General features: G+C 40.0%; 1 protein-coding gene across 3 annotated transcripts in view; it reads right to left on the reverse strand.

Moving 5' to 3' along the window:
- hps1 (HPS1 biogenesis of lysosomal organelles complex 3 subunit 1) overlaps nt 1-16772 on the reverse strand; it is a 49080-nt gene that overhangs the window by 2589 nt on the left and 29719 nt on the right. For 2 of the 3 annotated variants that reach the window (XM_062995175.1, XM_062995174.1), the window contains exons 11-17: nt 14522-14701; nt 12379-12452; nt 10542-10673; nt 10368-10436; nt 8242-8383; nt 8022-8135; nt 6257-6339 (exon numbers count right to left, since the gene is read on the reverse strand). In XM_062995175.1, coding sequence (XP_062851245.1) covers nt 6257-6339; nt 8022-8135; nt 8242-8383; nt 10368-10436; nt 10542-10673; nt 12379-12452; nt 14522-14701 — 794 coding nt within the window. Of the gene's footprint in view, nt 1-6256; nt 6340-8021; nt 8136-8241; nt 8384-10367; nt 10437-10541; nt 10674-12378; nt 12453-14521; nt 14702-16772 lie in introns of those variants that run through there. The other variant, XM_062995176.1, reaches the window with a different exon arrangement.

A 16772-nucleotide genomic window follows, 5' to 3' on the forward strand; every position in this document is an offset into this window, starting at 1 on the left:
CTTGATTATTTTTATTTTCTACATTGTAGATTAATACTGAAGACATCCAAACTATGAAGAATTATGTAGTGAACCAAAAAGTGTTAAACAAACCAGAATATGTTTTATATTTTACCAACTCTACCTCTGCACAACCCAACTGATGGTCTCAAACACATTAAAAAAGCAACAAATTCCAAAAATTCACTCTAGACAAGGCACAAACATTCATTGAAAACCATTCCAGGTGGAAACCTAATAAAGCTGGTTGAGAAAATTTCAAAGAGTGTGCAAATCTGTCATTAAAGCAAAAGATGGCTACTTTGAAGAATCTAAAATATAAAACATATTCTGGTTTGTTTAACACTTTTCTGTTTACTACATAATTCCATATGTGTTTCATCATAGTTTGGATGTCTTTAGTATTAATCTACAATGTAGAAAATTTAAAAAAATTAAGAAAAACCACAGGAATGAGAAGGTGTGTCCAAACTTTTGGCCTGTACTGTATATATATATATATATATATATATACACAGTGGTGTTAAAAAAAATAGCAGTCCAACACCATTAACCTGATAAATCACTGTTTTTATTAATTTAATTGAAAGTGTAGTAGAGTAATGAAAACAAAACAAACCCAACAATTAACACATGCATGCCACTCATTCTGAGTAATCGAAGCATTGATTGAAAGGGGCTTGTTCAAAATAATAGCAGTGAGGAGTTCAATTGGTGAAGTCATTCATTCTGCAGAAAAACAGGTGTAAATTTTGGCCCTTATTTAATGTAGGAGGGTGGCAAATGTTGCACAGGTTGGTCATAGCACATTTCCTTCTGAAATACTGGTTAAAATGGTTTGTTCCAGACATTGTTCTGATGAACAGCGTACTTTGATTAAAAAGTTGATTGTAGAGGGAAAAAACATACAGAGAAGTGCAGCAAATTATCAGCTGTTCAGCTAAAATGATCTCAAATGCCTTGAAGTGACAACCAAAACCTGAAAGATACAGAAGGAAGTGTGGAACTACTGTTCGAAAGGATTGAAGAATAGCCAAAATGGCAAAGGTTCAGCCAATGATCACCTCCAAAAAGATCAAGGAACATCTGAAGTTACCAGTGAGTACAGAAGATGATTAAATGAAGCCCATTTACCAGTAAGAACTCCTTGCAAAGTCCCGTTGTTAAGAAACAGACGTGTCCTGAATGGGTTAACATTTGCCAAGGAACACATTGACTGGTCCAAAGAGAAATGGCTCAACATTTTGTGAACTGGTGGAAGCAAAATTTTTTTTTTTGGGGTCTAGTGGCCGTAGACAGTATGCCAGACGACCCCACTGTGAAGACAGTAAAGCACGGTGGTACAAAATGATGATATGGGGATGTTTATCATACCATGGTGTTACACCTATTTATCACATACGAGGGATCATGGATCAGTTTAAATATATCAGAATACTTGAGGAGATCATGTTGCCATATGCTGAAGAAGAAATGTGCTTAAAATGGGTGTTTCAACATGACAATGGCCCAAAACATCTTGGTTACAGACAAACAAGATTGAGGTAATAGAGTGACCAGCACAATTCCCTGACTTCAATCCCAGAGAGAACTTGTGGGCTGAAATCTGAAACACGTTTTTTTGAGGCAAAACCCAAAATTGCAGAAGAACTGTGGAATGTAGTCTAATCATCCTGGACTGGAATACCTGTTCAGAGGTGCCAGAAGTTGGTCGACTCCATGCAACACAGATCTCGGGAAACAACTGTTATGTCACTAAATATTAGTTCAGTAATTTGAAGTAAAGTAAAACCTCAAACATTTTCAGTTTCTACATACATTTTTTGAGTTTTAAAAGAAAAATGCTGGCACTGCAATTTTTTTGAACAGCCTGATATTCATTTTTCTTAACTTTCTGTAAAGGATTAACACAAACTGGCAAAATATTGTTAATGTTAATGTGTGAAAGTGTAGTATTTTCAGTGCATTTGCATTTATGGAAATAAAAGTTATTATAATGATTTTGTGCTTTATAGACTTTTTTTAAATCACTGCTATTTTTTTGAAAACCACTGTGTATATACAGTGCCTTGCAAAAGTATTCAGCCCCCTTGAACTTTTCAACCTTTTGCCACATTTCAGGCTTCAAACATAACGATATGAAATTGTAATTTTTTGTGAAGAATCAACAACAAGTGGGACACAATCGTGAAGTGGAACGAAATTTATTGGATATTTTAAACTTTTTTTAGAAATAAAAAACTAAAAAGTGGGGCGTGCAATATTATTCAGCCCCTTTACTTTCAGTGCAGCAAACTCACTCCAGAAGTTCAGTGAGGATCTCTGAATGATCCAATGTTGACCTAAATGACTGATGGTGATAAATAGAATCCACCTGTGTGTAATCAAGTCTCCGTATAAATGCACCTGCTCTGTGACAGTCTCAGAGTTCTGTTTAAAGCGCAGAGAGCATCATGAAGACCAAGGAACACACCAGGCAGGTCCGAGATACTGTTGTGGAGAAGTTTAAAGCCGGATTTGGATACAAAAAGATTTCCCAAGCTTTAAACATCTCAAGGAGCACTGTGCAAGCGATCATATTGAAATGGAAGGAGTATCAGACCACTGCAAATCTACCAAGACCCGGCCGTCCCTCTAAACTTTCAGCTCAAACAAGGAGAAGACTGATCAGAGATGCAGCCAAGAGGCCCATGATCACTCTGAATGAACTGCAGAGATCTACAGCTGAGGTGGGAGACTCTGTCCATAGGACACAATCAGTCGTACACTGCACAAATCTGGCCTTTATGGAAGAGTGGCAAGAAGAAAGCCATTTCTCAAAGATATCTATAAAAAGTCACCTGGGAGACACACCAAACATGTGGAAGAAGGTGCTCTGGTCAGATGAAACCAAAATCGAACTTTTTGGCCACAATGCAAAACGTTATGTTTGGCGTAAAAGCAACACAGCTCATCACCCTGAACACACCATCCCCACTGTCAAACATGGTGGTGGCAGCATCATGGTTTGGGCCTGCTTTTCTTCAGCAGGGACAGGGAAGATGGTTAAAATTGATGGGAAGATGGATGGAGCCAAATACAGGACCATTCTAGAAGAAAACCTGTTGCAGTCTGCAAAAGACCTGAGACTGGGATGGAGATTTATCTTCCAACAAGACAATGATCCAAAACATAAAGCAAAATCTACAATGGAATGGTTCACAAATAAACGTATCCAGGTGTTAGAATGGCCAAGTCAAAGTCCAGACCTGAATTCCATCGAGAATCTGTGGAAAGAGCTGAAAACTGCTGTTCACAAACGCTCTCCATCCAACCTCACTGAGCTCGAGCTGTTTTGCAAGGAAGAATGGGCAAAAATTTCTGTCTCTCGATGTGCAAAACTGATAGAGACATACCCCAAGCGACTTGCAGCTGTAATCGCAGCAAAAGGTGGCGCTACAAAGTATTAACGCAAGGAGGCTGAATAATATTGCACGCCCCACTTTTCAGTTTTTTATTTCTAAAAAAAGTTTAAAATATCCAATAAATTTCATTCCACTTCACGATTGTGTCCCACTTGTTGTTGATTCTTCACAAAAAATTACAATTTCATATCGTTATGTTTGAAGCCTGAAATGTGGCAAAAGGTTGAAAAGTTCAAGGGGGCTGAATACTTTTGCAAGGCACTGTACATATATATATATATATATACAGTGTATCACAAAAGTGAGTACACACCACACATTTCTGCAAATATTTCATTATATCTTTTCATGGGACAACACTATAGACATGAAACTTGGATATAACTTAGAGTAGTCAGTGTACAGCTTGTATAGCAGTGTAGATTTACTGTCTTCTGAAAATAACTCAACACACAGCCATTAAAGTCTAAATAGCTGGCAACATAAGTGAGTACACCCCACAGTGAACATGTCCAAATTGTGCTCAAATGTGTCGTTGTCCCTCCCTGGTGTCATGTGTCAAGGTCCCAGGTGTAAATGGGGAGCAGGGCTGTTAAATTTGGTGTTTTGGGTACAATTCTCTCATACTGGCCACTGGATATTCAACATGGCACCTCATGGCAAAGAACTCTCTGAGGATGTGAGAAATAGAATTGTTGCTCTCCACAAAGATGGCCTGGGCTATAAGAAGATTGCTAACACCCTGAAACTGAGCTACAGCATGGTGGCCAAGGTCATACAGCGGTTTTCCAGGACAGGTTCCACTCGGAACAGGCTTCGCCAGGGTCGACCAAAGAAGTTGAGTCCACGTGTTCGGCGTCATATCCAGAGGTTGGCTTTAAAAAATAGACACATGAGTGCTGCCAGCATTGCTGCAGAGGTTGAAGATGTGGGAGGTCAGCCTGTCAGTGCTCAGACCATACGCCGCACACTGCATCAACTCGGTCTGCATGGTCGTCATCCCAGAAGGAAGCTGAGGCACAAGAAAGCCCGCAAACAGTTTGCTGAAGACAAGCAGTCCAAGAACATGGATTACTGGAATGCCCTGTGGTCTGACGAGACCAAGATAAACTTGTTTGGCTCAGATGGTGTCCAGCATGTGTGGCGGCGCCCTGGTGAGAAGTACCAAGACAACTGTATCTTGCCTACAGTCAAGCATGGTGGTGGTAGCATGGTGGTGGTAGCATCATGGTCTTGGGCTGCATGAGTGTTGCTGGCACTGGGGAGCTGCAGTTCATTGAGGGAAACATGAATTCCAACATGTACTGTGACATTCTGAAACAGAGCATGATCCCCTCCCTTCGAAACTCCCTTTCCAACAGGATAACGACCCCAAACACAACCTCCAAGATGACAACTGCCTTGCTGAGGAAGCTGAAGGTAAAGGTGATGGACTAAACCCAATTGAGCACCTGTGGCGCATCCTCAAGTGGAAGGTGGAGGAGTTCAAGGTGTCTAACATCCACCAGCTCCGTGATGTCATCATGGAGGAGTGGAAGAGGATTCCAGTAGCAACCTGTGCAGCTCTGGTGAATTCCATGCCCAGGAGGGTTAAGGCAGTGCTGGATAATAATGGTGGTCACACAAAATATTGACACTTTGGGCACAATTTGGACATGTTCACTGTGGGGTGTACTCACTTATGTTGCCAGCCATTTAGACATTAATGGCTGTGTGTTGAGTTATTTTCAGAAGACAGTAAATCTACACTGCTATACAAGTTGTACACTGACTACTCTAAGTTATATCCAAGTTTTATTTATATAGTGTTGTCCCATGAAAAGATATAATAAAATATTTGCAGAAATGTGAGGGGTGTACTCACTTTTGTGATACACTGTATATACAGTATATTGTCAAACTAACTAATGTTGCTGACTTTTGCTGTCCACAAGTCATTTTTTGCGAGTCACGAGTCGAGTCCATGTCATTTGAAACGAGTCCGAGTCAAGTCTGAAGTCGCTGTGTGTTACTAAGCCAAAAATACAAGGTCCATGCTATTGTCCTGTCGGGCCTCTACATACAGGCATTGACATTCTGAGGAAGTCGGATCCACCGGACAGAATAACGTGGTGGTAAAAACATGAAAATGAAAAAAAATGGTTTAAGTCTTCTGCATTTACTATTGTATGCACTATGCTTTGTAAACATAACAGAACTCAGTCTTCTCCTACAATGTTTGATAAAACAATACTTCTGAGAGCATTTCTTTTACTATTTTGTTTATGCCTGTTTCCCCTTTTTCCCCAATTTAGCAGTTCAGTTCGTCTTCCACTGCTGGAGACTCTGGTGGAGTAGAGTATTTTTGCTCCCTCCGATGCATGTGTGCAGTCCACTGACCCCTTCTTATTCACCCACACGTATGGTGAATTTGCATGCGAGGACATTATTCATGTGTGGAGAGTCACACACTGATCTCTGTGCTTCTCCACCTTATGTACAAGCGCCTCAGGCTACTAACCAAGATCCTTACACAGTGTCGAAGACCCCACCCACATTCAGTCCGGTCTTTCACCCACCCGGAAGACTTTAAATGGGCAATTTTGTCTGACCCCTGTCCACCACCAAAAGCACCATCAATGGGCATGTGAGCATCAGGATGTGCTGGACAAACAAGTCCGATCCATGGAGGCCCGACCTTGCAACTTACAGGAGTTAAAGAATCTGCTGCTGACATCTTGGTGCCAGATACCACAGCACACCTTCAGGGGTGGTCATGATGTTATGTGGTCAATGTCAATGTAAGGTGGTCATAATGTTATGCCTGATCGGTGTATATCAATATGTATCTCGCATTTAGTAAAACAAATTACCTGTAATAATCCCAGGCAAGCATTCCTATAGGACCCAAGTCATCAGGAAGTTTAGGGATATCAACCACCTCCAGCTTGTACCCCTGTCAATGAAAAATACACAAAATAAGTATTAGACCAATAGATAATCGATAGTAGTTTATGAAATACCAGGTTAGTGTGTTCATCCATGCCCCACTAGTCATGATAAAAGTTGAGACAGGGAGATTTTAGTTTGGAATAGTCCACCATTGTGGTGCAGTTAGCATTAAGCTGTGACTTTGAATTAACTTTGAATGATTCTGATGTTTCTACACATACACAGAGAATATCAGGGTTGTGGCAGGTCAGTTTCCACCAGGAAACACCAGGGCGCCAATCCATCTCAGGGCTTCAGCCATCCCCACCTCTCAGCCACAGCCAATCATGTATGTGTGGACAACTGGCTGGCTAATAGCACTGCTGGGATTCAAACCAGAATCGTAACAGAATTGTAGACCGCTTCACCACTCTTGTAGAGCGCTCCATGATAATATATAACAATCATAACTGCAATAATGAATCCACACTCAAGCAAAACTATAATCAGGTAGGTTTTTTTTAGAAGCCTAAACTTTTTTCAACAGTTTACTATTGAAGATTAATGGCACTCTGCCTCCTGTTGCACCCTGCAACGTTGTTAACAAGCCAAGTTACCATATGCACATGTAAATAGCAAAAGGGACAAACATAAAATACATCTAACCAAGACTCTCAAATGACCGCGAACTACATTTCCACATTCATATAGAACATTTGTAATACAGTATTACCTTGTAACTCAACGTCCCCTAAACTCAAAATGTTTAAAACTCAAAGCCCTTCAGCGAGAAATTTCTACCCTTAAACTCAACCTTTCCCTTGAACTCAACGTGTGTGCGACTACTGCTTCAGCGCTTGGCTTGAGTGGTGGGGTAAAACGTCATGTGAACATGAGACAAATCTGCATTTCTGTGGAATAACCGTCAAATTCACTCTGAAAGCTCCACATGTACCTGTGTTCAGCTGTGTTTCTCCTGTTTCACTTTTAAACTTGTGTTACAGCTTGGGGTTCTGAGAAATTGTAAGGTCAGCTTTTCTGAGAGAGTCTAAAACGCTTATCATAAAAAAAGGAACTTAATGTATTAAAAGAACAACATAGAAACACTAAAGTTCTCTTAATTATTACTGCTAATAAGTTCTCTCTACTAATTAAGAACCATGAGGAAACAATAAAGAAGTAAAGGTAAAGGGCAGGTTTTATTGTATTTTTGATTGATTTTTAACTGTTTTTAATTGTATTTCAGTGTTTTTTATATTATATTTGTGTTACTTTCAGTGTATAAGTGTCATAAACAACCCAACAACCCCTTTTTTTTACATTAGCCTAAAATATATGCAGTTCCACAGGAACACGGAATGCATCAACAGGTTCCCCATACATCCTTATGAGGAAAAAATACTATAAAACTCAATGCCTTTTAAACTCAATGCCACTCTCCGAACCAATTGATGTTAAGTTTCAAGGTACCACTGTATCAGGATGGGTTATACTGTGTAGGAAGTGTAAACACAGTAGACTCACTCTCGTGCTAGATAGCAGTGAACCTTTTTTACAGTCACTTCCGCAATAATTATAAGTACACCTGGCATTATAAGTACACATAAATGTATGACCTTGTGCTCATTTTATTGCTAAATGTAAATTTACTTGTGCTTCATATTAGAAAATGGTGGTTCTGCAGTGCCTTAAAAAGACCACACGTACTGTCTCATTCTCAAACCAGAGGAAGTAGCAGAAGTAGTAGTCTCCATCTCGTAACGTCACAGTGCTATAGCCTTTCTGCAAAAAACGCCTCGTCGTTGCAACCAGACTCCACACCTTTATAAGAAAGATAAAATACCAACAAGTTGCGAAATGTGAAAATGAAACACACATTTACTGTAACGACCACATAACAAAAAGTGCTCAGATGCTTTAATCAAACCTTGTTTTTTATAAAGTGAGCGATTGGACCGCTTCCAAGCTCTGTAGCAGCACTGTCAGTCACACTGAGAGATGGAGCAATCATTTGTCCTGTGGTACGATCCACGTAAATAAAATGCACAAGACCAGGAAAGTCATCTAAGTATGTGAGAATCTTGTTAAGGTCAATTTATCCAAATACAAGTAATGAAATGAACATGAGTTATTTTAGAACCACTGCACCTCTGGCAACTAAAAACCCACAAAAAATAAATAAATAAATAAATAAATAAATAAAAATTATATATATATATATATATATATATATATATATATATATATATATATATAAACAAACATTGTATGCATTTATTTAAATTAATCATATATCTTTTGTGCAAGTTTTTGCCAAATGAAGCATGATAGTGTTAATTTATTGATTATATCACCTAAAACTTGTTTTGCAGATCATATATTTCTTTCTACAATAAATATTAAATCGATGGGGTGGCTCAGAGTCATGCTGTGCTGCATGATCACTTTTTCTGTTCTAGAATAAATTACTAGACTTTACTAATTAGATTTTAGAATGCAATATTTTAACGATTGCTTGTCCCTTGGTTTGTTTGTTTGTTTATTAGGATTTTAACGCCATGTTTGACACTTTTGTATAACAGGAAACGGTAGTTTATCTTCACACAAGGTTCATCAGTTCACAAGGTTATATCGAACACAGTCATGGACAATTTAGTGTCTCCAATGTACCTCACTTGCATGTTTTTGGACTGTGGGAGGAAACCGGAGCTCGCGGAGTAAACCCACGCAGACACGGGGAGAACATGCAAACTCCACACAGAAAGGCCCCACCTGGGGATCGAACCCAGGACCTTCTTGCTGTGAGGCGACAGTGCTTCCCACTTAGCCACCGTGCCGCCCCATATCCCTTGGTAGCTGTATAACTAAACCCACTGACCTCCTCAAGTTAAAATAAAGCAATAAAACACTATTAACTTCACTTTCCACACTGATTTTTTAACATTGTATTTTAAATGGTAGTCGAGGCCCTGTGCTAGTTGGGCGCCCTGCATTGCGCCCAGCGATTCTGGTGAAACCGGTCCCATTGCAACCCTGACAAGGATAAATCTGTGGTAAAACATGACAATGAAATGAAATGGGGAAAAAATGTTGACGTGTGATCTGAATTTGCAAGCACTCTGGAGCGCTCTGTTTAAGTATTTGCCTGTATTCATCTGTCTCTTAATTATAACCAGTCTACCTGTCCCTGTCCCTTGAAAAGCATCCCATAGAATGATGCTCCCAGCACCATGTTTCACAGTAGAGCTGTATAGTGGCTGTATTTGGTCCTGATCAAAAAGTTAAATTTTTTTGTCTCATCCAACCAGACAATCTTTTTCCTTTTAGAGTGAACGTTGGGTTCACTCTTATGTCTTATGTCTTTCTTGACCCAATGCCCAATTTGGCTGGATGACCAACTCTAAAAAGGTTTAATGTTGTGCCAAGGTCCTGTGAACAATCCAAGCCTTAGGCTTATATGGTTTTATATCCAATTTGATTGCATATGTGTACACTTATTGGTAAAAATAAATTATTCCACTTCGAATCCACCACACAAAGTGTGCAAAAACTCAAAAGGTCGAAATACTTTCTCAAATCCACTGTAAGTGAGCACACTAATTCAGTTAGTGAGTAAGTAAACTACATTTTTAAATTACATTGAGTTTTAGAGGAACTCAACATATTTTTGTTAGAAAAAAGTGCAATTCGATAGTCTGACAGATTTCTTTCTTTGAATAAGGATCCTTTTTTTTTTTTTTATAACTAACTACTTAATCATGATAAGGGTCAGAGAGCGTCTGGGTCCACCCTATACAAATCACACACACACCCATTTACTCCATTACTTATTACCTGGGGGCAATTAATAGTAGCCAGTCCACCTTTACATATTTTTGAGAGGAGGGAAGAAACCTGTGACCTAAAACAAGAAATAAACCCAGGTTACTGGACCCGTGTTGTGGTAAAATTATGCTTTTTGTGTTATCATCAGCTTTGATGTAGCTTTAAGCCTAACTAGAAAGAAAAAAAATGTGGCTAATTAAAGGCAATCCAGTGCCACGAAAACAAGGATATGAGACCATAGTTGTATTTCTCTTGCTCTTAACCAGCAGAAAGTCCTTCCAGTCGATCAGCTTTTCTCTGGAACAAAATAAAACGTTGCTGAAATAAAATGCTGTAGTAAAGGAAGCAGTAAAACTCTTTAATATCTAAATAACTAAGCATGAGAACTGAAATGAGACATACTGCACCATGTTCAGCACTCGTTCTTGGAGCGTGGGGGAGAGACGCTGGGTACTTCCCATACACTCAGCTGCAAAACACTGTCGATACAAACTGCACAGCTGAGTCTTCATGTTTCGACACAGGAGCACCAAGCTACACAACAAGAACCACAGTGTATCGAGATTGGATCACACATTAATCCACATGGCTAAAAAGTAACTTAAGGTGCATAGCATGATGCTATAACATTTACACAGTCCTATTTTTATGCTGGGGCATAGGGCAACATATTCTAACCATTACACATACACTATAGCTGAGTGTCCGAAATCGCATACTTCCATACTGAACAATAAGCGAAAGCAGTACGTGAGAGCGGTTAGTATGTCCAAATATGTAGTATACATTAAAAAGTATGCGAAAACGATGCACACTTATGGACCGATAATCTGTCCTATAATGCAACTGGGGCTGCAAAGGCATTCGTAGCGAAGACGATAGATGGCGGAAAGAGGAGTAAGACGAACATTATACATGTTATGATTTAGTACAACCCGGAATAATGTTATGAGTAGCTTTGTGGAGAACGACAAAACTAATTTTGTCTGATTTTCAAATGGTTATAAGTGTGGCGATGAGACGTCATGCATCACGTGATGTTGGTAAGATGGCAGAAGTAGTACGTACGAGGTTGCGTGCATACTGCACACTTGCGTACTGAAAGAGCATACTGTTTCACCGGCCGAGCAATGTATACTTCCTCGAATCTAGTACGTACCGTACCTAGTAAGTATGCGATTTCGGACGCAGCTTATATGCAAAAAATTTGTGGACACCCGACCAGAAGCTTGTTGGACATCAAATTCAAAAATCATTGGCAAACCCACTTGTGTGGTCATAAAAGTGTTCAATCTTTTGGGAAGGCTTTCCATAAGAGTACATGTCAAGGCAAAAAGCCTGTTTGAGGTCAGGCCCTGAGAAGATGTGGCTTATATTCATGAATCCAAATCATTCCATATTTGTTTAAAGACATTGGGGTCAAGGCTCTGTGCAGGCCAATGAAGTTCCTTTGCACCAACGGGTCAAACTGTGTCTTTATGGACCACGCTTTTAGCACAGTCATGCAAGTTTAGCACAGTCATAAAGTTTAAAGCATCGATTTTACTTTGTTATTTATTTTATACATTTACATATTTGAAGGTCAGTTGTAGCCTAGCGGTTAAGGTGCTTGACTAGTAATTAGAAGGTTGCGAGTTCAAATCCCACCACTGCCAGGTTGCTGCTGTTGGGCCCTTGAGCAAAGGCCCTTAACCCTCAATTGCTCAGACTGTATACTGTCCCAAAACTGTAAGTTGCTTTGGACGAAGGCGTCTGCTAAATGCCGAAAAAGTAAATGCAATGTAAATGTAAATGCTTATTTTGTAGGGCAGCTGTAGCCTAGTGGCTAAGGTGCTGGTCCAGTAATCAGAAGGTTACCGGTTCAAACCTCACCACTGCCAGGTTGCTGTTGGGCCCTTGAACAAGGCCCTTAACCCTCAATTGCTTAGATTGTATGCTGTCAGAGTACTGTAAGTCGCTTTGGATAAAAGCGTCTGCTAAATGCTAAAATGCAAATGTATATGATACATCTGTTAGCAATAGGCACAGCTGAAACATGTGAAATAACTAATCAGGAGTGGTGTCCATATACTAGTTTATTAATTAAACTAGCTTATTTGGCATATTGGTGTAACAGTTTTGCTATTTATTATGTTAATGCTTTACTTATAATTCCAATATCAACTGTAAGCTGTTTATTTAAATTCACTTTTTAAACTGAAACTTTAGATCTTTAGACCAAGCATAAATAGACACTCACACTTTGATGCCCTGTCCTGATCGGGTAACAGCCTTGTTCTTAAATTCTGTCCAGGCGTTGTGAAGTTGAGGGGCCTAAAAATGAGAATATCAAGAAATTACAATAATAATATTAATAATAACACTAAACAAGCCATTATACAACAGCTGACACTTTATTATTTACAGCTATTACACATGTGTAGGGTGTCTGGTGTTTTTAAACATTAACTTGAACATTAACTTCCTGGACATGATTACAAAAATAGATGTGGTACATCTTGTGTGCATTTAAAGATAAGATAAGATAAGACTTTATTGATCCCTTTAGGGAAATTAACTTGTTACAGCAGTATGAAGACAAGAATACAAGAAATAAAACTAAGTAAAAAATATTGCACACATAGTGTGTAGTTATTTACTCTATAAAATATCAAAAAAATTATATATACATTAAAAATATGCAAAATATATTAAGTTATTGCACTTATTGTGAATAGGTTACATATTGCACTTATTACACCCAACATGAAAGATTAGGTATGAGTGATATTATTCTATATTATTATTGTTGTAAGCTCTGATGGCTGCGGGAATAAAGGACCTGCGGTAGCGCTCCTTCTTACACAGGGGGTGGAGGAGTCTGGTACTGAAGGAGCTTGTTAGGTCTCCTACAGACTCATGTAGTGGATGTGTGGTGATGTCCAGGATGGATGAAAGCTTGGCTATCATCCTCCTTTCTCCCACCTCCTCTACAGGTTCGAGAGGACAGTTCAAGACAGAGCTCGCTTTCTTGATCAGCTTGTTCAGTCTTTTTCTGTCTCTCTCCGATATTGCACCACCCCAGCACACATAAAATCAATAGCTGTTATTTTTTCGCACACATTTTGTGCTCTTTGGGACGTCACAGTACTGCACCACACCAGGGTCCAGGAAACTATATCTCTATTTACCGTCTGTGTGGAGTCTGATATGCTTTGAATCTGTCTGAATGTTTCCTTCTAAGAGTGTATCATAGCCCTATATCTGGATATAGTATTTATTTATTTATTATGATTTTACCGTCATGTTTTACACTTTGGTTACATTCATGACAGAAACGGTAGTTTTTTTCTCCCCCTTTAGCGCGTCCAATTGCCCAATTTGCATCACGCATCCTCTCTGCCTCTGCCGATCCCTGCCCTGACAGAGGAGATCGAAGCTAACCCACATCCCCTCCGACACGTGAGCAGCAAGCCGTATGCATCTTGCCACCCACACATTGACGAGTGTGGCGCCACCTAGCGTTGCGTGCAGAGAGACACACCCTAAGAGCGCTCCTTCCTCATCTCCGTGTAGGCGCCTCTAATAAGCCAGCAGACGTCGTAACTGCACCATTCTGACAGAGAGAGACCCACTTCCGACCTTAGTCCCGCCCATCTGAACAACAGGCCAATCGTTGTTCATATAGCCGCTCAGTCTCGGTCGGTAAGGCAGAGCTGGATTCGATACGACGTACTCAAGATCCAGTTCCGGTTGCAGCGTGTGTTTTTACCGCTGCGCCACCTGAGCGGCAGATTCACCAGTTTTAAAGTTTAAGGGACAATGGTAGCCTAGTGGGTAGGGCTTTGGGCTATCACATGAAAGGTTGAGAGTTCGAATCCCAGCTCTGCCATGCAGCCACTGTGGGGCCCTTGAGAACACTGACTGACCCTGCGCTCTGACCCCAGCTTCCAAACGAGCTGGTATATGCGAAGAAGAGAATTTCGTTGTACTCTATAATGTCAAACACAGTCATGGACAATTTTGTATCTCTAATTCACCTCACTTGCACGTCTTTGGACTGTGGGAGGAAACCGGAGAACCCGGAAGAAACCCAAGCAGACACGGGGAGAACATGCAAAGTCCACACAGAGAGGACCCGGACCGCCCCACCTGGGGATCAATCCCAGGACCTTCTTGCTGTGAGGCGACAGTGCTACCCACTGAGCCAACTTGCCGCCCAATCTGGATATAATAAGTAAATACATGAATGAATAAAAGCAAAGTGCACATTATAGTCATGTGGAATGAATGTGGATACAGTAAATCTAAACTAGCTGCTATAAGTAATTGCTGCCTGTTTTGTGTGACTGACAAACAAAAAACCTGTAAGTTTTATTAAATTCTATTAAATCTATCCATACCTGGATGTCCATGCTAGCCAGTACTTTGAGGAACTTCTCCATTTTGTTGCGGAGCTCTTGGATTGAAGGTTGAGCGCGCAAGCCCCCCGGCCCGTCCAGTCCTTCACTCAGCCTCTTTTCCAGCTTAACAAAAGCCTCCAGTAACACATACACAGACATGGCCACCTGGCTGTTAGGGATCTGTTGGGGCAAACATAAACGGACATGCCATGTGATCAAAAAACACTCAAAATAAACTGAACATGAAAAGGCAGTGTGTTGAAAGATCTGTAACAGAACCATACACAAACAAGTTCCATCTCAAACTGGAAATCAGTTGTTGCACTGAAACCAGATTTTACAGTTTACACAGCAGTCATGCAATTTCTTCAGGCTTTTATTAAACCAGTAAGAAAGTCAAGGTGTTAATGGATTGTAGAGTTCATGAGGTGCTGCCACCTTGTGGTTCAATATTGTCTTTGTGTAGTAGGAGGTAACAACGATCTCAACAATACACTAATCAGCCATAACATTAAAACCACCTCCTTGTTTCTACACTCACTGTCTATTTTATCAGCTCCACTTACCATATAGAAGCACTTTGTAATTCTACAATTACTGACTGTAGTCCATCTGTTTCTCTACATACTTTTTTAAACTGCTTTCATGCTGTTCCTCAATGGTCAGGACCCCCACAGGACCACCACAGAGTAGGTATTATTTGGGTGGTGGATCATTCTCAGCACTGCAGTGGCACTGACATGGTGGTGGTGTGTTAGTGTGTGTTGTGCTGGTATGAGTGGATAAGACACAGCAATGCTGATGGAGTTTTTAAACACCACACTGTCACTGCTGGACTGAGAATAATCCACCAACCAAAAATATCCAGCCAACAGCGCCCTGTGGGCAGCATCCTGTGACCACTGATGAAGGTCTAGAAGATGACCAACTCAAACAGCAGCAATAGATGAGCGATCGTCTCTGACTTTACATCTACAAGGTGGACCAACTAGGTAGAATTGTCTAATAGAGTGGACAGTGAGTGGACACGGTATTTAAAAACTCCAGCAGCACTGCTGTGTCTGATCCACTCATACCAGCACAACACACACTAACACACCACTACCATGATATTGTCACTGCAGTGCTGAGAATGATCCACCACCTAAATAATACCTGTTCTGTGGTAACCATTGAAGAACAGGGTGAAAGCGGGCTAAAAAAGTATGTAGAGAAATAGATGGACTACAGTCAGTAATTGTAGAACTACAAAGTGCCTTTATATGGTAAGTGAAGCCGATAAAATGGACTGTGAGTGTAGAAACAAGGAGGTGGTTTTAATGTTATGGCTGATCAGTGCATTAAACCTGTAAGAAAGTCAAGGTGTTAATGGATTGTAGAGTTCATGAGGTGCTGCCACCTTGTGGTTCAATATTGTTTTTGTGTAGTAGGAGGTAACAACGATCTCAGTAAGTGTTCTATTAATAAGTTATACATTCCTGTTTTGAACTCTGCTCTAAAAATGTGCATGTTTTTTTTTTTTGTTTAAATAAAGAAGTATATGTTTCAATTAGCCAAAAAAGCTCAGACAACATTGTTTGGAAAATGTTGCTCACATTGTTGGGGTTGTTCTTGATTGTTGTGCATGCTTTGGGGTCATGCTCTTAATGTAAAATCAGTTTGAGCAAGATCGTTTTTCGCAAGGACTTTCATAAGCATTGCCTAATATTTGGATAAAACATGTTTGCCAGATCTACGTCTCTGAAGTAATTTTACCATAGAACATTTGTTTATAACCAAATCACAAAGGATAAGAGATCTCTGTATGATGTACAGACATGAAAGTGTCTACTCAATTCACGCATTGTCATCACACATAAAACCTTCCATCCACGGCTTTCCTTGTTCTCAAGAAGAAAACTAAATTAACGTTGAGTAAATAATAAACAATTTAAAATGGAAAAACATAGTTGACAACGTTCACTGCAAAAATTTCAACTTCTTACATTTCAGACTTTCACAAGTTTTTAATGTCAAACAGTCATGGACAATTTTGTATCTCCAATTCACCTCACTTGCATTGTCTTTGGACTTTGGGACGACACCGAATCTCCCAGAGGAAACCCACGCAGACACGAGGAGAACATGCAAACTCCACACAGAAAGAACCCGTACCACCTGGAGATCAAAATCAGGACCTTCTAGCTGTGAGACGACAGTGCTACCCATCTTATTAAACAAATAAATGACGTAACGAATTTGGTGGAAATCT

The sequence above is a fragment of the Trichomycterus rosablanca genome, chromosome 5, assembly GCF_030014385.1.
Source record: "Trichomycterus rosablanca isolate fTriRos1 chromosome 5, fTriRos1.hap1, whole genome shotgun sequence".
Lineage (NCBI taxonomy): Eukaryota > Metazoa > Chordata > Actinopteri > Siluriformes > Trichomycteridae > Trichomycterus > Trichomycterus rosablanca.